At 37.6% G+C, this 22423-nt stretch overlaps 1 protein-coding gene across 1 annotated transcript in view; it reads right to left on the bottom strand.

Annotated features, from left to right (window-relative positions):
• The window catches only part of LOC104610374 (AP-2 complex subunit mu), a 52201-nt gene extending 30140 nt beyond the window's left edge, over nucleotides 1-22061 (bottom strand). The window contains exons 1-3 of the mRNA XM_010276947.3: nucleotides 21581-22061; nucleotides 18733-18910; nucleotides 5735-5825 (exon numbers count right to left, since the gene is read on the bottom strand). Of these exons, the coding sequence (XP_010275249.1) occupies nucleotides 5735-5825; nucleotides 18733-18910; nucleotides 21581-21663 (352 nt within the window). The 5' untranslated portion in view covers nucleotides 21664-22061. The remainder of the gene's footprint in view (nucleotides 1-5734; nucleotides 5826-18732; nucleotides 18911-21580) is intronic.
• Nucleotides 22062-22423: the final 362 nt, after the last annotated feature.

Here is a 22423-nt window from a genome sequence, read left to right as displayed (position 1 = left end):
GGAACCTAGAGATGGTACTGCCAAATACAATAAATGGGACTAAGAAAATTGCATGATTATGTCCTGGCTTTTGACATCAATGTTACCATCCGTAAAACAAAATTTTATGTGGGCCGAGACAGCAAAAGAAATATGGGACCAAGCGCAAGCAACTTATTCAGAGCAGAGGCATTATGCTAGAATTTACCAGCTACAAGCAGAATCTTTGACATGTAAGCAGGGAGAACGGAGCTTATCGACCTATTATTCTACTCTCAGTTCAGTTTGGAAAGAATTAGACTATTATCAAAACATTGATTGGGAAAGTGAAAAGGATGCTAAAGCATATAAAAAGTTAGTTTAACAGCAAAGGGTGCTCGCTTTCCTTCTAGGTTTGAATCCCGTGTATGAACCTATTCGTGTTCAGATTATGGGGCAGCAAGGATCTTCCATCTGTCCAAGAGGTTTATGCACTTGTTCAGTCTAAAGAGAGTAGGAAGTCTGCCATGAATCCTCCCGAGGGGGAGACTATTGCTCTTGCTGTAAGGGGTAACACTGGGGCACTAAGAAAAGGGGAAAATCAGAAAAAGAAAGATGATAAAGATAAACTGTGGTGTACTCATTGCCAAAAATCTAGGCACACCCGTGAAATCTGTTGGAAATTGAATGGGAAACCAAAATGGGCGTAGGAATTGGGTAAGAAATCAGCACAAGAACCAAGCAAGAAGCCATACCAGAAGAAATTTACTTCGGCTAACTTAGCATCTCATGAACATCAGAGTACTTCTCAGGGTTGTCTCCCTTGTTCTGACCCAAAGGAAGATGTTATCAATTCCTTCTATGGCCACTTAGAGCAATATGGTAGGGCTCTCCGCAATGTTGATTCTGGGCCCACATCTTCTACTTCTTTTGCCTCCTCTTCAAGTAATTCTGCCTCAGCTTTCCATGTGTCTACTACTAACCCGAAATCCCCATGAATTATTGATTCCGGTGCATCCAACCACATGAGTAGTAAGTCAACCTTGTTTCAAACATATTCTCTTCTCTTTGGCAGAGATAAAGTGAGGTTAGCAGATGAATCCTTCTCTTCCATTGTTGGTCAAGGATCTATATCATTGCCTTTTGGCCTCTCCTTATCTAATGTCCTACATGTTCCAAAGTTGCCTATTAATTTGTTATCTATTAGTAGTATTACTCATGCATTGAATTGCTCAGTAACCTTTCTTCCACATTCTTGTGTTTTTCAGGATTGGCTACAGAAAGGACAATTGGTAGAGGGAACATGGTGTATGGTCTCTATGTGCTGGAGAACAAAGTCGGTCTTACAGTTTCAGAGTCTTTGAGTCCGTCGAGTAAGAGTCAGATTATTTTGTGGCACCACCGTTTGCGCCATGTGTCTTTTGAGTCTTTGAAGTTTTTGTTTACAGATTTGTTTTAAGTCTTTGTTTGTTAGTGATTTTCAGTGTCAGGCGTGTCAACTGAGTAAACATTGTAGAACCGCATTCCCTTTACGTAATAAAAGATCAGAATTTCCTTTTCACATTGTGTATTCAGATGTGTAGGGACCTGTTAATATTCTAACTAACCTTTGTTGATGACTTCTCCCGCTACACTTGGGTTTATCCTATGCATTCACGGGAGGAAGTTCCTAAAATTGTGAAAGACTTTCAGTGTATGTTTTACACCCAATTTCAATCTGAGATCCGAATCTTTCTATCAGATAATGCCAAGGAATACTTCCATGGAGACTTCACAGATTTCTTTGCATCCTGCGGCTTTCAACACAGGAACTCATGTGCCAGAACCCCACAACAAAATGGGGTTGCAAAGAGAAAAAAAAAATTGACATCTCCTTGAAGTTGCTCGAGGATTAATGTTATAGATGAATGTGCCAAAAAGATTTTGGGTGGATGTTGTCCTGATTGCTACCTACGTCATCAATAAAACACCACCTCGGGTATTGGAATATAGGTCCCCTCATCAGATCCTCTTCCCTAAAGAGCTCCTCTGTTTCCTATCCCTATGCGGGTCATTGGATGTAAGTGTTTTGTTCATGATCTCTCTCCTACTCGTGGTAAGCTTGATCCCAAAGCTATTGTGTGTATTTTTCTTAGTTATCTCCTTGCTCAAAAAGACTATCGTTGTCTTGACCTTGACCCAGTGTCTAAAAAATACTTTATCTCGGATGTCTCTTTCTTTGAAGATGTCCTCTACTTTCTTGTTTCTCCTCAAGGGGAGAGTAGAGCTAAGGAGAAATAGAGTTAGACTCAAATTTTATTGCCTTCTATTCCTAATCCTCCTCCCTTTCGTGTATTTTAGAGATTGCACTACAAAAATTAAGGCCAACAAAGTTCAATTGCCACAGAACCACTGGAAACGATGCCACCAATGCCATCAGAATCTCAGGGGCTGGATCCTTCACCTCATCCAAGTACTATTGTTCCAGTTGATGTTCCTGAACCTATTGATATTGACACTTCAAGTTGTGATTTGAACCTCCCTATTACAAAAAGGGTGTTAGATCATGCACCTTACAGTGTTTTAAAAGTGCAAGGGCCAATTTGCGCCTGAGGCGCAAGGCACAAGGCGAGGCACTTGCCTTTTTAAGAAAGGCACAAAATTACAAAAAAAGCTAAAAAATAAAAAAAAAAGTGAAAATTTCCAAAAAAATGCAAAAAAAAATTAAAAAATATTAAACATAATGTTAATAAAAATATAAACTTAAATTTTAAAATAAATAATTAAAAAAACCTATTATCTAAAATTAAAATACATAAACATAACATGTGAAGTGTATTCAAATGAAAATTAAAAAATAAAAGCAAACATATAAAGCATTTTCAAGCATGTAAAACCCACAATCTCTTTTTTTTTCCTTAATTGCTTCAAGTAGTTAATGTGATGTAAACATATTGCATTCTTGATTCTATGAGTAGCCTTTGTAGCACGCCCCTCGAGGCAAGCCCGAACAAGCCTATGTTAGGGTCTGAAATTCTTATTTCTCACATAAAAAATAATGATTTTACAACTTTCATTGCCTTTTAGGAAGATATTTTATTGCAATGAATTAATGACAACATAAGCAAATAGGGGGTTCTCGGAGATTCGGTGAGTGAGCGAAGGCGAACGCCTAGGCGCACTAGGCGCACGCCTTTTTAAAGAGGTGCGCCTAGGACCTAGGCAAGGCGCATACCCCAAAATGCGCCTCGCCTGTGTAACTAGGCGCGCCTTTTAAATCACTAGCACCACACACCACCCCACATCTCATTTCTTGTCCTATGAGAATGTCTCATCTTCTTTTCGTGCTTTTCTATCTACTATTGATAGCGTTCCCCTTCCCAAGGGTGTTGCGGAGGTCTTACTTGTTCCTGAGTGGACAAATGCAATGAAAGAAGAGATCAATGCTCTTCATAAGAATGGCACATGGGAGCTGGTAGATCTTCCCAAGGGAAAGGAGCATGTAGGGTGCAAATGGGTGTTCTCTATAAAACATAAGGCAGATAGGTCTTGTGGAAAGGTACAATGCTCGGCTAGTTGAAAAAGGCTTCACACAGGTGCATGGAGTTAGATTATGCCGAGAATTTTGCTCCGACTGTAAAAATGAACTCTATTCGGGTTCTTATGTCTTTAGCTGCAAATCTTGATCGGGAGCTTCATCAACTTGACATAAAGAATGGCTTCCTGAATGGTGATTTGGAAGAGGAAGTGTATATGACTCAACCCCCTAGTTTTTTTGCTAAGGGAAGTGAACAGAAAGTCTGTAAATTGAAGAAATCTTTGTATGGTCTAAAGCAATCTCCAAGAGCTTATTGATAAAAAAAATAAATCTCCAAGAGCTTAGTTTAGCAGGTTTCACCAGGCAGTTCAACAAATGGGTTTTAAGTAGTGCCAATCTGACCACACACTTTCTGTAAAGAGGGAACAAGAAAAAACAACAGCCTTGATTGTCTATGTAGATGATATTGTCATCACTAGAAACTGGGTCTCAAAGATTCAGAGATTAAAGATATTCCTCACTACACAGTTTGAAGTAAAGGATCTGGGGCACTTGCGCTACTTCCTTAGCATTGAAGTTGCTCACTCTCAACAAAGCATCCTCATTTCCCAAAGGAAGTACACCTTAGATCTCTTAAAGGATATAGAGAAGGTAGGAGCTAAACTTGCTGACACACCTATAGATGTAAATCATAAACTTGGGGATTGCAGTGGTGAGCCCTTGAAAGATCCAGGGTAGTACCAAAGACTTGTGGGCAAGCTTCTCTACCAATCCATGACCAGGCCTAACATTGCATATGTTGTGGGTGTCCTCAGTCAGTTCATGCATGTACCCAAGGAGGCACACCTAGAGGCAGCAAACAGAGTTCTTAGGTACTTGAAGAAATTCCCAAGGACAGGTTTACTTTTTAAGAAACATGAACACATAAGAGTAAAAGTGTACACAGATGCAGATTGGGCGGCTCAGTGGATGACAGAAAATCCACCAGTGGATATTGTGCCTTTGTTGGTGAAAACCTTGTGACTTGGAGAAGCAAAAAACAGAGTGTTGTGGCTAGGCCAAGTGTAGAGGCAGAATACAGGGCTATGTCACATGGAATTGTAGAGTTACTGTAGATCAAGAACCTATTGAGTGAATTAGGATTTCCTTTTGATGATCCTATGTCACACTCTACTGTGACAACAAAGATGCCATTAAAATTGCAGCCAATCCAATTCTCCATGATAGAACCAAGCATATTGAGGTTGACAAGTATTTCATCAGAGAGAATTGAGAAGGGGCAAGTGTGCACTCCCTACATTAGCTCTGATGAACAGCTTGCAGATGTTCTTACTAAAGGATTATCCTCACTATGGGCATTATGATCTTTGTGACAAGTTGGGGATGATTGACATCTACGCCCCAACTTGAGGGGGAGTGATGAAATCTGTACTATATGTTGCAGAGGGGCATTCTTGTCTTTTCTCTTTCTTTTATTATGTTTTGGCCACCCTACTATTTAAGTCAAAAGCTGGTGCCGCCAGAATAGATCTTTTTTGGCTCTCATACTTTTCGTCTTCTTCTTCTCCTTGCTGAAAACAGAGGGCATGCTCCAAAACCCCAAAATAATAAATGTATTGAACCCACTTCTGAACTTAAACTATGCCTTTATTATTGGAAAAAACACAAAAGTGGTTGATATTAATTGAAGCATTCAATAGCACTAAAAAACATCACCAAATAAAACATATAAACAAGAGAAGCAAGGACAAATACATTTAACCAGCAATTTAGTGAATGTGATAGTTGATCAATGTCGTCTACTGAAAAATAATATATCTTTGTTACTATTTTTAATATAGAAGGTATACTAATGGCTAGTAATAGTAACTAGTCAAATTTGCATTGTGAAAATCTTCAACATGCACTAATTAGTTCAAATGAGTTTTTAGGGAAACCACACGTCAAGTATGCAAGTGCAGTACATTTTGTAATAGCAAAAGGACAAAGAAGCATGACCCCCCCCCCCCCTTCTTGTTACAGGCAAGTGGGTATGTTTGTTTATTTATTTTGACCAGAATTTGCACAGCATATTTTATGAACAAGGGGAATATTACCATATCACATTAGAGAATATGACTATTTGCAATAAAAAAAGGCAGCTTTACATATTAGTGTGCAGAAGAATACATAAGAAATAAAAGAAAATAATAGAACACTTGGTCAGCATCAACTTAAAGCATCCAACATTCAGCATCAATAAATGGGTAAAATGCATACCATCCAAAAGCTCATAGATTAGAACAAAGTTATTACGGATTGCATCTTCATCAAATGCTCCACCAAAATAAGATTTGAACAGGGAAACAGCCTGCAGAGAGAGAGAGAGAGAATTTTAGTATCAGCAATTATAGAGTTGGCAAGGGGTAGCAAGGAATCAATTGTTTTGGCCCAATTGTAATATGATTATCTAAGGGGTGGGTATGGTGTATATTCCCAAGGGTGTATGAAAAATTGTACATAGATATCATTTACTGTTTATAATTAATAAAATTTTCTGTTATTTATCAAAAAAAATATAGTATAAGTTAATTATTAGGAAAGTAAACATATGACTTAATTGCCACCCATGATCTGACATGCAGTATAAATGGTTATGATTACCAAAAGGTGTACAAAGATTAACTTATAAATGAATATTGACAGGCATACACTCGCACAACACTGACCTGGTTCAATTTAACATGCTGGCACATTTTGTTTTCTTTTCCTCCTTGCTTATTCAATATAAATGGACAATTAACAAATGCCATTTTTCCTATAGAATTTTAATAACTAAGAAAGATAATCTTTTAGACTTTTTCAATAGGTTTGTAATGTTAAATTTAAACAAATATGGACCATTTTAATAGTTTATGCTTTTCTATAGATGTGTCCATGAATCCCTGTTTCTTTCCCTTGCTGAGTCAGACTCCTGGACATGTATTGGGTTCTAATTCCAGTGCCCTTGTTCATGTAACACCAGCTGTTGTACAGAAATGCCTAACCCAGAATTTGCAAGACTATCAGTAAGAATCAAATTTAGTTCCCTAGAAATCTGTCTTGTCTAAACAGTAATGTTAGCCAAGATTACCCTAACCTATTTTAAGAGGTGATATAAGCATTGTGACCCATTTCCCACTCATTAGCACAACCTTATGGAATTAGCAAGTCTCCTTCAGTTGTAAATGAGGAAAGTTGAATTTGTTTGGCAATGCAAGCCCCCATTAGAAGGGTCCTCTACTCCTCTCTTGCTTTGGCAGAATCAGTATCCCCTATGATTAGCTGAAGTTCAAAATGCTCCATTTGACCTAAAGATAATCCCTCTAATCCTAGCTGATCCCAGTTCAACAATTGAACTAAAGCCTAGCTTCCCATTCTGCTTGGAGAGGAATAGAAACTCCTTATGGAGCCTCCAGGAGAAGATTGAGGATCTTGGGTAAGCTTCTTTTAAATCAGCAGTTCAGATGCCATTAAATTCTTCTATATCCCAGAAATAGCATCCATACGCTAACAAGGACAAGGACTTGGGGCTCTCAAAGCCTCAAAGGAAGCCTACACACTGTAAACTTGTTTCTTACTTCCCACACCCTCCACATAACTTCATAAATGATGACATTGCAAAAGGTTTGGTAAATAGAAAGAGAAAAGATGTCGTATGTAAATATGGGGTTGAAAAGTTTGAGTGGGCACTAGGGAAGTACCACACCACTTTATTCATCAAAAAAAAGTACCACACCACTCTTGAGATAATGAGTGGTGTGAAAGTAGGAGACTATGTGATGTATGCCCAGGGTTCTATAGGCTGAGCACAAAAGATATTACAGTTAGCTAATCCTTTGAGATGAGGGTGAACAGATTGTGTGGTGCCAAAAATTTTGCCATCCGTTGCGGGACAGGGAGGTGGAGGAATGCATCATGCTACTTTCAAGATTGGAGGATATGAAAATTGAATTTAATGCATCAGATGCTAGGTAGTGAAAAGAATGTATGAGTGGGAAGTTTACTTTAAAATCTTTTTATGAAGCTGCATCCAGAAATCAGCTCGAAAAATCCAATGTTGGTGGAGTTTGGAGAACCTAATACAACTTTAGAGGCATCTGCATGGCTGCCCGCATTGGACAGAATCTTAACAGTAGATTATCTGAGTCTAGAGGGTTTCAGTTGACAAATATGCGTGTTTTGTATGTAGAAACTGAGTGATTGTTACCCATCTCCAATTTGCAGATGACACCATATTTTTTTGTGAAGGAAACAATGGAGGAGTTGGTGGAAAATTTGAGGGTGCTTCTGAATAATTTTGTGGGAGTGACAGAGCTGAGGATAAATTGGACCAAAAATGGAATTGTAGGGGTCAATTTGGCAGAAGGAGAACTAATGAGATTTGCAGAAATCTTGAAGTGTGAGACTAGAAGCTGGCCTATTAGTTACCTAGGTTTACCCTTAGGAGGAAACCCCAAGTCAGTTGGTTTCTGGAAACCAGTGTTAGAAAGGTCTGATAGGAAGTTAGCCCTTTGGAAGAGAAATTACATTCCGCTGGGTGGAAGAATAACCTTGATTAGAGCCACTCTGGCAAACGTCCCCACCTATTTCCTTTCAACTGTTAGAATCCCTTCTAAGGTAGCAAGATGCCTAGAGAAATATATGAGAGATTTCCTTTGGGACCCAGGAGAGGAAGGGAAGGATCACTTGATCAAGTGGGAGCAAGTTAGTAAACCCAAGGAACAAGGGAGTTTGGGAATTGGAAACATCCTTTTTAAGGAACACAACTCTACTAGGTAAGTGGCTTTGGAGGTTTCCCTTTGAGGGTGGCAGATTGTGGCACAAAGTGATTGAGAGCATTCATGGGGTGGCTGGAAATGGCTGGGATGCAAAAGTTGCCCCTCACAGGTCTTCGACTTCTCCTTGGAAAGCAATTCATGAAATCTACCCTACTTTCCTTAATTCCATCCGGTTTGATGTGGGACAAGTTAATAGAATTCTGTTTTGGGAAGATCTATGGGTAGGGGAAACCCCACTAAAAGACAAATTCCCTAATCTCTTTGCACTATCTAACCTTAAGGGGAAAGCTATATCCATGTTGGGATCACTGTTTCCAATTGGTGTGAACTGAAATTTAGGCTTTAGAAGGGGACTAAGGGAAAATGAGTGTGAATCCTTAACCAGCTTGCTAAACCTCTTAGGGCAGATCCACCTGGACCCTTCGTTGGAAGACTCAAGAATTTGGGTAGGCTCTCCAGACGGCCTCTTTTCTTGCTCCTCTTTCTTCAAAGTACTTGCTTCCCCCAAGCCTTTGGTGCAAGCCTATTCCCCCGAAGATCCAAGCTTTCTGTTGGGAAGTGTTCCTTGGTAAGGTAAACACTTGTGATATGCTGCAGAAAACAAGGCCATACATGTGCCTTTCTCCTCATGTGTGTTCACTGTGTAAGGAAAGTGGTGAGATCCTTTCTCATTTAATGATATCATGTTCTTTTGTGCATCGAATTTGGGATTTTTTTTGTACTCTCTTTGGCTGCAGGTGGGCTCCCCCTCAAGATGTGGCAGGACTCTTCAACCATGATTTCTTGAGACAGAGAAAGGAAACAACAGAATTTTCTTGGAGAAAAGTAGAACAGTAGAGGAAGTGATTGATAATATCAAGGTGAAAATAGCCCATTGGGTAAAATTCTTGGACTGCTTTCAAGTCTTCTCAGTTGCAGATATTCTAAGAACATGATCCAAAGTAGCACAATCTTCGAGAGTAAGAGATAAAGTAAGGCCGGAGTGGAAACCGCTGGAAGGCAATAAAGTAAAGCTGAATTTTGACAGGTGCTCATATGAATTCCAGGCATTTCAAGAATAGGAGTATTAAGAAACCCTGATAAGAGGATATTGGGTATATTCTCAGGGCCGATTGGCAACGGTAGCTCGCTGAAGGCTGAACTGTTGAAATTACCACAAGGGTTAAAGCTAGCCAAACAACTAGGATGCAGACATGTTGAAGTGGAAGGGGATTCAAAAGTAGTAATTTCATGGGCAACAAATAGCAGCCACACCCCATGGACGTTTAAACATGTGATTAGGGAAGTGGCGAAGATTGCCAAGGAGGTTGAGGCTGAATTAAATGGGTCCGAAGAAGTGCAAATGGACTAGCTGATGGATTAGCAAAACAAGGGGCATTGAGACAGCAATTATTTTGGGCTATACTGTAATGAGGGATGAATAGAGTGAGGAAAAAGGATCAACAGTCCCATCATCAAATTGTATAAAATGCTTACATTCTGAATTTTAATAAAACACATATTTACTGATAAAAAAAAAATGTGTGTTTTGTATGAGGAAAAGGAAGAGAATGTGAGACACCTTTTTTATTCAATGCAGATTAAAGGAATTCATTTAGGAGTTTTTCCTAACAAAATTTTACCCAACTGAATTGGAGATCTTTTCTACATGACCAAGATTAGGAAAAAGAAGAAAGTGAAAGATATCTTGGAGCAACATTCCATTTACAGTTTGTCGGGGTGTTTGGGAGAAAGAATATGTGTATTTTTTAAGAGAAATACAAATACAGAAGAAATTTGTCCTTTGGTGTTACAAATAAAAAATATATATTCCTTTGGTGGTACATCAGGTTCTCCTAGAATTTAAAGATATAAATAGAAAGAATTTTGGGGACAATCTTTCGGTCTTCCTTGGAGGATACTAATAGGGACTTAAATTATCTTGTCATTTCCTCCCTCATTCCCTTGTGTAGCCCCTCTTGTTTTATCAAAAAAAATCTTATGATGTATATACTGATTAGATGATATCTCTTCACCTTTGGACTGTAAACCTTTATCCTTTAGGCTATGTTTGGTTTTAAGGAAAAGGTAGGGAAAGGAAGGGAAATCTAGGGAAGTCCATACAAGGCTTCCCTTCCTTTCCCTACCTTTTCCTTCAAATCAAACATAGCCTTATTTTTAATAAAATTTTCTTTTTCTTTTACAATAAAAAGAATGCTCCACCCCTCCTGCAAAACACACATGCTTTCCTACAGAAACTGGATGGTCATGTTTTTTATGTTGCCCAGAGCTACCAATTGCCAGCCAATTAATTCGAAAAAGAAATGCCAAAGCTGTATAATGATGAACCATTCAAGAAGTAAATGGGTAATTGATTCTCCATCCTGAAGACACCATTCTCTCGTACCTTGTTGAGCATCATATTGATGCTTATAACCAAAATCCAAAATTATGAACACCAAATAAATCACCTCACATTATGACAATATCTACCATAGAGGTACATTAACAGCAACATAAACAATTTACAAACATCCAAAAGCTTGCTTAAGTATTAAGAGATTAAATCATTACATCCAGATGCTAACCTATTTCAACAGGTGGGTTGGCAAACAGTTCATTCTAGCCATGAGTTGGTGGCATTAGGAAGAATTTCAAAAGTAAGCTTCCATGTGGAGCATGCAGAGGGTATGAGAGTTAAAGTTCAGATCTGTACTGGTTTCAGTTTCAGAATAACAGAAAATAAGAATGAAAGAAAAGAGAGAGAGGAGAAGAGAAGAAGAGGTAGATGAAAAGACTGGATCAAACTAGAGAACACACTATCTCTCTGGTTGGCCAGATTTTTTTATAGTTTTCTAAAACAGAAGCACAATGACTATTGTGCCCCCACTTAAGTGTGGGACACATCACTTAACTTAGAATATAACAGCAATTACATCAAGCATACAACATAAAGTAAAATGACTAAACTACCCCCCTACAGCCAACTGTAACACTCCCCCTCAAGCTGGTGAGTATATGTCATATAGTCCCAGCTTGTTACATATGTAATCCACTCTTCTCCGACTCAACCCTTTGGTGAACAAGTCTACCCATTGATTTCTTATGTTCACATATGATGTACTTATCACTCCACTAAGCACCTTCTCTCTCACAAAGTGGCAATCAACTTCGATATGTTTTGTTCTTTCATGAAAAATTGCATTAGAAAAGATATGAACTATAGCACGGTAATCACAATATAGCTTCATAGGAGTGTCAATCAAATACCCCATTTCCTCTAAGAGATTCTTCAACCACATTAGTTCACATGTTGTGTGTGCCATGGCTCTATATTCAGCTTTTGCACTACTTCTTGTTACCACTATCTACTTCTTACTCTTCCATGTCACCAAATTGCCCCCAAAGAAAAGTGCAATACCTTGTAGTGGACCTTCTGTCAAATATGGAACTGGCCCAACCAGCATCAGTGTATCCCTATATCTCAAGGCTTCCTCCACTTTTATATAACAAACCACGGCTTAGAGCTCCCTTCAAGTACCATACAATCCTTAAGTGGGGGCACAATAGTCATTGTGCCCCCACTTCAAGTACCATACAAGTACCATACAAGTACCATAACAAACCATACAAGTACCATACAAGTACCATAACAAACCATAACAAACCTTCAAGTACCATACAAGTACCATAACAAACCACGGCTTAGAGCTCCCTTCAAGTACCATACAATCGCATCCCAATGTGGGATTCGAGGATTCTGCATAAACTGGCTCACTACACTTACTACAAATGAAATAGCGGGCCAAGTAATGGTTAGGTAGTTCAACTTATTCACCAACCTCTTATACCTTCCAGGATCTTTAAACTCCTCACTTGCATCACTACTCAACTTGACATTTGATTACATGGGTATTTCAGCTGGTTTGGCACCCAACAACCATGTCTCCTCTAGCAAATCAATGACATATTTCCTTTGGCACAAATTAATACCATACTTGGACCTTACTACCTCTATCCCTAAGAAATATCTTGATTCACCAAGTCCTTTGTCTGAAAATGATCATGCAAAAAGATCTTCAACCTATCAATTCCCAACTTGTCACTGCTAGTAATAACAATATCATCTACATATACCACCAATAAAATCTTCCCAGCACCGGAATCATAGTTGAATATTGAATGGTTGACCTGCCATTGTTTCATGCTAAAATTTCTTCACAACTTCAATAAATCTACCAAACCATGCACAAGGTGTTTAAGTCCATAAATAGCCTTCTTGAGTCTACACACCTAACCATCCTCCCCTTAAGCAACAAAACCTGGTGGTCGCTCCATATACACCTCATCAAGAAGATTATCATGTAAAAAGGAATTCTTGATATCAAGTTTAAACAAAGGCCAATCATACATAGTAGCTAGAGAGAAAGTCTTTGTGTAGTCAATGCCATATAACTGTGAATAACCTTTGGCAACCAACCAAGCTTTTAACCACTCAACACTACTATCAGATAAATACTTGACAGCAAGGTCTAAAATGCCGATGTTGATGGAAATGTCGCTTACCAAAATATAGGACATATGTCAGAAATGTCGTAAATGTCGAGGGGAAATATTGTAAAAATTAGAGACATTGTGGAAATATTATGAAATATGTGGAAATATGCAAAGATATTTTGTAAAATGATAAAAGAAGCATTAATACATATTTCTAGAATATTATCTTATTCCCAACCATTATATAAAGCTAAGAAAGTAAGATCAATAACAAATTAGTAAATGATGATTTACTGATTTATTATGCATTTTGATGTTTTAAAAGGTTATTTGATATTTTCTTTTCTTATTTTTAATTCTGATTTATTATAAATTCTAATATATTTATTTCACACTAGTAAATAGAAATACATTTATTCTGATTTTTTAAATATTAAAGTTAATACATTATGTTTTATTATAAATTTAATAAACTGATTCCCCTTTTTGTAGAATTAAGATTATGATAAATTCTGATTTCTTATAAAACTTAATGAATTTATTATGATTTTTAATACTAAATTTATAATAAATTATGATTTAGTATAAAATTTACTAAATTTATTCTGATTTTTTATATTAAACGTAGAATATGGTTTATTATAAAATTTAATAAAAATTTTCTGATTTTAATAAATATTTAAAAAAAAATACTAACTAGTTAATATTTTATGTTTTATATTATAAAGTAATTAATTTATTCTTTTGTTTTTATATTTTGTTAATTCTTTTTATAAATATTTTATTTGAATTATTAAATAGAAATTATTAATGGAATAATCTATATTAATATACCATTATATTAATATAATATACTTATATTTTTATTGTAAATTAGTCGACATAATAGGAAAAACTGTATTTTTTTTTGTTATTTGGACCGATTTGGTCAACATTTCCGAAATATAGGAAATGTCAGTGAGCCTCGACATTGACATATGTCGGGCGACATTAGCGACATTTGGCAACACTTGAAACCATGCTTGATAGTGTATAACCACTTACAACCTATAGCATGCTTACCAAGGAGTGGTGAGATCCCACATATGATTATGATCTAGAGCTGAGAGTTTGTCTTCCATCGCTTGACGCCATCCTCGAGAGGTAAGGGCTTGCTGGACATCCTTAGGAATAGAAGCAAATGACAACAACGAAACAAACTATCGATGGGAAGCAGAAAAATGAGATACAAAAACATAATTAGAGATAGGATGAAGGGTACAACTGCGTTTCCCTTTAACGCAAGGCAATGGAAAGGTCAAGGTTAGAAACTGGGGGTGATGGTGGTGCAGAATCAACTGTTGGATCTGTTGACGGTGAAGAAACTGGAGGAGTTGTCGGTGTATGTCGATGCGTATACACTTGTCATATAGGTGGTTGTTCAGCAAGAAGTTGCACCGAAAGCGAAGACTTAGTCGTAGTAGGAACAAGAGGAATGGGGTCCTTAATAGGAACTGGAAGCGGAAGAGAAGGAGAAAAGACATCTGACCTAGAAAAAAATGGAACAAACTCAAAGAACGTAACATCTAGAAACACAAAGCAACGTTGAGAACTAGGATTATAACATCTGCACCATTTTTAGGTCCTAGAGTAGCCAAGGAAGACACACTTGGTAGATCATGCATCTAATTTGTCCATTCCAGGTCCAAGATTATGAACAAAACACATACACCCAAAAGCCCTAGGAGTGAGAAGAAACAGAGAAAATGTAAGAAACAAAACAGAGAAGGGAGATCGACCATCAAGGATGGACATAGGCATTCAGTTAATAAGAAAGGAAGATGCAAGCACAGCATCACTCCAGAAACACTTATGTACATTCATATGGTGCAAAAGGGACCGAGCAGTTTCCAAGAGGTGGTGGTTCTTTCTTTCAACTACCCCATTTTGCTGAGGGGTGTAAGTGCAAAAGGTTTGATGAATAATACCATGTTGTTCCAAATATTGTTGAAAAGGTGTATAAAAATATTCTCAGTCATTATCAGAACGAATGATCTAAACATGTACACTAAATTGAGTGTGAATTTCAGCATGAAACTTTTGGAAAATAAAAAATAATTCACTCCTTTCTTTCATAAGATAAAGCCGTGTCATCCTTGAATAATCATCGACAAAAATCACAAAGTACTTGTAACCATTGTGTGACACTATTTTATTTGGCCCTCAAATATCCAAATGAACCAAAGAAAAAATACTCAACATACGACTATCAACCCTATGACTAAAGGGAACACAATGATGTTTCCCATACTAACACAACTCACAATCCAAAGTAAAAAGACGACTCAATGTTGGAACAAGTAACTTAAGTGCTTTAAGAGACGGATGACCAAGTCTACAATGCCACTGTAGAGGAGAAAGAGACGACTAAAGAATTGTTGACGAACCACTAGGTCCACCACCATCAAGGTAATACAGCCCATCGGCTTCATGCCCTTCACCAATCTTCATCCCCGTCTTGAGATCTTGAAAAACACAAGAGGGGTAAAATGCGATAGAGCAATTAAGAGACTTGGTCAATTTACTAGCAGATAAAAGGTTAAAAGGGAATTTAGAAACACACAAAACTGAAGACAAAGATAGTGAACCAGTGTTAACATTACCAATACCACATATGGAAGAGGTGGAGCCAAGGGTAACAATGTGGGGTGTAGAGGACGGAAAAATAGAAGAAAACACACCTAGAGTCCCAGTCATATTATCATAAGCTCCAGAGTCAATGATCCAATGAGAGGGTTTGGATGCCAAATAAGCCATACCTGAGTGGGCAAGCATAATTGTATTCTGCTGAGAAGTAGCCTAAAGAAATCACTTACCCGGAGGCATCTATAGATATAGGTGTTTGATCAGCTTGCTGATTTTCTTGTCTCATATCCCCACCACTATGCCACTACATGATTTGCCCAAGTTGAAGGTGGGCCATGTAAGTCACAACAAAAGTTGATAGTATGTCCCTCCATTCTACAATGTGTACACTTCCGTGGACCACCGCTACGCCCTTTACCATGAACTCCCCCTAGCCCACCACCACGATTGTATATGGGACTGCTACCACCACTACAACCTGGCTGAATTCCCCGAGCTCCTCCTCTACCACCATGACCTCCCCCTCTTGTCACTGCAAAAGCAAACCTATTAGATATGGTAAGAGTTCTCTGTAAGCCCAACCGAAATCCTCCTGAGATGAGCAAACACCTCCTCAAGAGAGGGAAGGGCAAACCCACCTAGTATTTGTGCTCTCACCGGTTCATATTCACACTTCAATCCCATTAAAAATCTGGTTACATCAAACTACTCTCTCTCTCTCTGTTGTTGCTGGGTTTTGACATCAGATGTAAAGGGATGATACACAGTCAACTCATTCCTAAGATTCCACAGGCTAGCATAGTACTCCTTAAGACTTTGATTACCTTGTTACAAATTAAAATACTCTTGGTAAAGCTAGTATACTCTAGTAGTATTGTCTTATCCTAAGTAAAGCTTCTTTGCATGATCCCAAATCTCTTTAGTTGTGTCTAAGAACATGAAATTCACACTAATCTTAGGTTCCATGCTATTCCACAACCAAGTCATAATGTGTGCATCTTCTTGTTCCCAATCACTGCACTCCTAAGAGTCAATTGAGGGTTTATCTTCTTTCACATGCTTCACCTTCTTCTTAGCTCTAAGAAAAACTTCAACAAACTTAGCCCAAGGTACGTAATTCTCTCCGTTTAATAGAGGTCATCTGCACATTCAAGTAATCAGGGGGAGTCATAACACTAGATGTGTTCATTGATGTCTCCTATAGCTGCCATAAAAAAAATCACACGCATATGTCACACTACCTTACTAACCAATCACCACACTGCACATCCACGACTAACTATTGCTGAAACATCTACTGTCACAAGTTTCAACAATGGTAATCACCACTGTTCTCCACTTTCGACACCCCAAAAAATCACCCAAATACGCCTCATGCACATAATACTAGGTCTGCAACACACCAGAGATTGCTCCCCACCACAACACCACCAACTGGAGGCATCAAAACCTCCATAAACAAAAAGCGATCACTCCTTTTCAGCCTTTTTGTCAAACTCCAAGTGACTGAAGAAAAATCTGCAAAATACTAGATTGGGAGGCACAGAAAACTGGGCAGATCTCAACTGATTTATAACAGATCTGATACCATGAATAAAGTTCAGATCTGTATAGGTTTCAGTTTCAGAATAACAGAAAACAAGAATGAAAGAAAAGAGAGATAGGAGAAGAGAAGAAGAGGTAGAAGAAAATAATGGATTGAATTAGAGAACACACTATCTCTCTAGTCGGCCAGATTTATTTATAGTTTTCTAAATAGAAGCTGAACGACTATTGTGCCCCCATTTAAGTGTGGGACACATCACTTAGAATATAACAGTAATTACATCAAGCATATATCATAAAGTAAAATGACTAAACTACCCCTCTACAGCGGGCTCTAACAACTTTGAAAGATAGATTCCCCTCACTCTATGATAAGCTCAAAACAAGGAGGCTGTGGTGGAGGAGTGCTTTGATCAGGTGAGTGACAGAATTCTCTGGGGCCCTTCCTTTAGAAGAAACTCAATGATTGGAAAGTCGGTCCATTGGCTGATCTACTAAACCTTTTTTCATCAGCTTCTGCTGATCCTTATCCAAGGCATAATGCCTAATCCCCAGCTGGAAGATGAAAGTGTTTGGGGCTTGGAGAAATCAGGTAAATCCTCAGTAAAATCTCTTTATGGCTGTCTCTCCTACAGACAAGATTCTGCTTTCCCTGGGTTAGGATCTGGTGTCCTCGCATACCTTCTGAAATTGCTTTCCTTCTCTGGACTGCAGCCCTCAATAGATGCTCAACCACAGACCAGCTGATTAGAAGAGGAATGCCTCTTCCTAATGATCTTTGCTCTTTCTGCAATGAATCCTGGAATCCTCAAGTCATATCTTCTTGCATTGTAGCTTCTCCTAGCTGCATTTCTGCTTGCCACAATCTCTACTTCAGCTATTGCAGGGTTGGTCTATCAAAGGCTTGAATAGAAGGGGCTTCTCTGGAATACCTTCCAGGCTGCTATCATTTGGACAGTGTGGAAGGAAAGGAATAGTCATACTTTTGACAACAAGCATCCTACCTAGAAATCAGAAATTTTCTTATAGGTTTACTTTGTTCTTGGATGGGTGTACAAAAAAATATTTCAGGGTGTCTAGCTCATTTCTTTTTTGCATGCTGGAACTTTTTTGATTGATCTCTTAGTTCTGTTTATTCACATTGTACAGGTCCTCTTTGTACATGGGGATGTTCTTTTGATCTTTATAGTTTTTCAATACAATACCAATACTTTAACTTTCTCAAAAAAAATAAAAAGTAGCATTGGTATTTTTGGGGACTTTTTGTGTTGAAGTACCTTACCAATTACCATAATATTTATGGTTCATATGCCATGCTTTTAAATTATTATGCATTAAACAGTGTTCTTAAATTATTTGTGTTAAAAAACTTTGAGGTATCAAATAAGTATCTTAGATTACATGTGTTAAACTTTGTGTATCCATGTATCCCTGATAAAAAAATGCTATAACCCAATGTCATCCTGGCTCTTTGGAGTCTTGGGAGGGGTGGATTGGATAAAGTCCAAACCTTTGGAAAATTTTTACACAAAGTGACTGCTCCCAGAATCAAATCCATTTTTTTCACACTCGTTAGCTTGAGATTTCACCATTATACCAAGTAATGGCCCCTATGGCCCTATCCATGTATCCCCGATATATATCTTAAATTGAAATTTCTCATATGCATTGCTACAATAATATTTTGAATCTTTCTCTGTGTTTCTAATTCATGTGCATACACAAATAAGACTGTAGCATGTTCTGTGTTTTCCTGGGAAACCATAAAATCCATTATAGATAGCATGGTTGCAAGAACAGAAGATGAGTTACCTCAACAACAAACTTGAATGCACAAGCAACATTAGCATTGCTGCTGACAACAATCACAATATATACATTGCTGATTCTCATGTAAAAGAAAGAGCAACCTCCAATTTGCCGAACAGGACATGTACCAAGTTCTTTTGTTTGCATTATATGCATTCGAAATGCATCCACCATATTTCCACTGAAAGAACCATTAAAATTAATAAGATGCTTTGAAGGAACTGCCCCACAGAGAGAAGAGAAAATGCAATTATGCAGTCACCAACAAAATCCAGAAATATAAACTTGAATAGATGGAGAAAAAATGCAAAAGTTGCATGGATCAGAGGTTTATCATTTTGTAATTAATTTTGCATTTGCAGCGATCCTTTTGTAGATTCCCCAATGTACAGTCTCTTGTTGTACATGGGTGATGGCTTTTCTGATTATTATGGTTTTACTTTATCTGTTCTCAAAAAAAATGTCTGTTTTATTTATTTTTTTGATAAGCAACCATGAAAATTTTTTATTAATAGTAAACAAACATGTACAAGTTGTACAACCAGTCAATACAAGAGGTAGTCCCTACTACCTCACCCTTGTCCAGTGAGTTACAATTTAGTGGAAAACATTTGATTTCTGTTTTTCTTCCTGATAAATAAAACATTTGGTTTTTGTTAACCCCTGTAAGAGTATAGACATGCATAACACTATAGTTAAGCATAGCTATTATAGTCATGCAAAACAAGGACGCCAACAATGATAAGCAATTCCCCAATGTACAGTCTCTTGTTGTACATGGGTGATACCATGATAGTTTTTCTGATTATTATTAATATAGTTTTACTTTATCTGTTCTGAAAAAAAAAAGTTTGTTTTATTTACTTTTTTGATAAGTAACCAAGAAATTTTTTTATTAATAGTAAACAAATGTGTACAAATTGTACACCCAATCAATATAAGAGGTAGTCCCTACTACCTCACTCTTGTCAAATGAGTTGCAATTTAGCCCAAAACATTTGATTTCTGTTTTTCTTTTCTGATAATAAAACACCCGATTTTTGTTAACCCTTATAAGAGCATAGACATGCATAACACTATAGTAAGAATCAGAGGACGTGTGAAATAGGCACTTTGGCTATTATAGTCATGCGAAACAAGGTCACCAATGATGATAAGCAATTGACAAGATCTGGAATACACACATGAGGTTGGGAAAAGCATGTGACCTTGTACCAACCTTCATGTGATTCCTCTTGTAACAAACAAAGCAGACAGGGTAACTAACCAACATGCCTATCTTGTCAGGCATATTTTATAATAGTGTTTTTGTCATGACTTTCTAAAAGATAATCAAATAAAGACAGAGGAATAAAGTAACAAATCAAAAAAAGACCTTCAAGTCTAGAAACTTCGAACAACAAATATAAATATCAGCTCAAATCCCAAAAATGAGCATCAGTAATCAAAACTTCAGAAAGGAAGTATCAGCCTCGAAACCCTAGTGCAGGATATTCTCCACCTGATCAGAGTGAGAAAACCATTGCCACCATTACCGAGAGAGTTCCAACTCTCTCCCTCTCACTCAGTCCTTAATCACTCTTCAGTTTACCAGATCTGAGGGGGATTCAGCCCCTTCTCCTCTGTCACTTCAGCTTTCAGAGTTTCAGATCATCTCAATCATCACCATTACCTTTCAACCCCTTGTTTTGATAAGGCATCACCAAACAAGTGGTTGATCTTTGCACCCATTGAATCTTCAATTGGGAATTTCTAGTCACCCATCTAAACTTCTTGCTTTTATTTCTGTAGCTCCACATTGCTCCATCTTCATTCAATAGTCCCGGTAATTAATTTATTAAATAAAAAAAATTGTTTTATTAATACTTGTCTAGTCCAGCAGTTTTTGTTTGCAGTCCAAAAATTTCTATTTTTGTCTAAGGTCTAATGTAGGTGGTGTCCCACAATTAAATGGTCTCTATGGGAAGGTATTTTATGGTCATAGAAACGTAATTAAAAGATATCCCACCTATTTCTTTTTTTTATTGTTAACTGTTCAAAGTATTTTTCTTGCAGGGAAAATACCTTCATCAAAGTCTTCTGCCATTAATTTTACAATCTGGATGCCAAGGATCTTGCTTTGCTATAACCACTCAACTACAATCTTTTAATCCCCTTCAACTTCAAGCCCTACATGGTCCAAAGACATAGCCGATTTTGTTCCTTGTAGAATGAGTATAATTGAATATGTCTGGAGTTTAGTTTCCAATTCCCAATGATCTAGTGTAAAGCAATCCCACCTATTTCTTTAAAAAGGGATGGAATCTATTTATGGTTAAAAAATACATGATAAAATTCAGAATTTTGGTTCTTGAACATATTTCCCTGCAAATTGAGAAGAATTTTTTTTTGTGAGGCCATGGGGAATATCCTCTACTAAAATGGTGTACAATGCGCAAGTGCTAGTGCTACGAAGAAGGCTGTCCAGTCCATGGAGTGGGAAAAATTCGCAGTCACAAGCTCACAACATCCAACTCTAATGAGTCAGTTTTACAAAATCATTTTGTGGATCCTTAGAAACATCAAAACCATTTTCAGTTGATTTCTGTGATCTTTCTGAGGAAAAATTACATACATATATAATACATATATTTGTATAAAATATTTATAAAACTTACACGTAAACCCACACCATTCAAGACCATGAATACCGTAGTTCTATCAAAAATTCAAAACACTGAAGCTCTAATTTTTCTCTCCTAAAAGTATCTGAAATACCTTGATGCAACTATTACTATCCCCATTACCCAAGACTCGTAAAAGTGCAGAAACGCAAAAGAGACTATTGATGAAATCCGATAGTTGGGCTTACCCCACATCGTCGCGATACAGACGATTGATGAGAACATCGCCCCGAAGATTCAGAAAATATATAGCCGAAGCCGCCACCGGCATCTTCGATCCAGCGGACCGAAAATTGAAAGGTCTCAAATTGAGATCCCCAACGCAAAACCTTCGGAGAGCGAATCGAAAGCGATCAGAAAACCATCCACGTACAGAATGCAGGCAATAAGAGAGGAAGTAGATGGGATTTCAGATCTAGGGTTTCGAATTCCGGATTCGAGAGTTGCTGGGGGCTTGCACGGAGCAGCTCAAATCGTCGTCGCCGGGAGATGACAAAGGCACCTTTTGCTGGAGGAGAGACTGATTCTGATTCAATTGAAAGAGAACGTGTGCGAGAAAAAATGGGATTTTTCAAAGTTCTCTCTGTCAGCGTTTTCTCTTCTTCTCTCGCTTGTTTGCTGATCAAAAAGAAAAACAGCGGGAGATTGACTTTTGACGGCACGTGCTCTGTAGTGTAGACCTATGTATTATGCTCTATTACCATCTCTGGTCTCTGGGTGTTAATACGATTAATAAATAAATTAAACTAAAAATGCTTAAAATATTACGTAACATATAAAATATGCCAAAAATATTTTTTTACAGATTTTGCCTTTTTTATAATGTATGTATATGTATATTAATAATAAAATGACTTTTTTTTTTTGTCAAAGGGAAAGAGCCAAGAGGACATAATATTATATCAAATTGAAAAACTTACATGGTTCTGGGCCGAGTTGCTATTAATTGGCCCTTACGGTAAATATAAGCAAAATAAGCAAAAAGTATGAGCTGCCCGATTGTAACATCTAGCTATATGTACAAAATATAT

The sequence above is a fragment of the Nelumbo nucifera genome, chromosome 1 (genome assembly GCF_055504915.1).
Source record: "Nelumbo nucifera cultivar China Antique chromosome 1, China Antique-T2T, whole genome shotgun sequence".
Lineage (NCBI taxonomy): Eukaryota > Viridiplantae > Streptophyta > Magnoliopsida > Proteales > Nelumbonaceae > Nelumbo > Nelumbo nucifera.
Note: the sequence above shows the minus strand (reverse complement) of the source record. Positions and strands in the feature narration are given on the sequence as shown.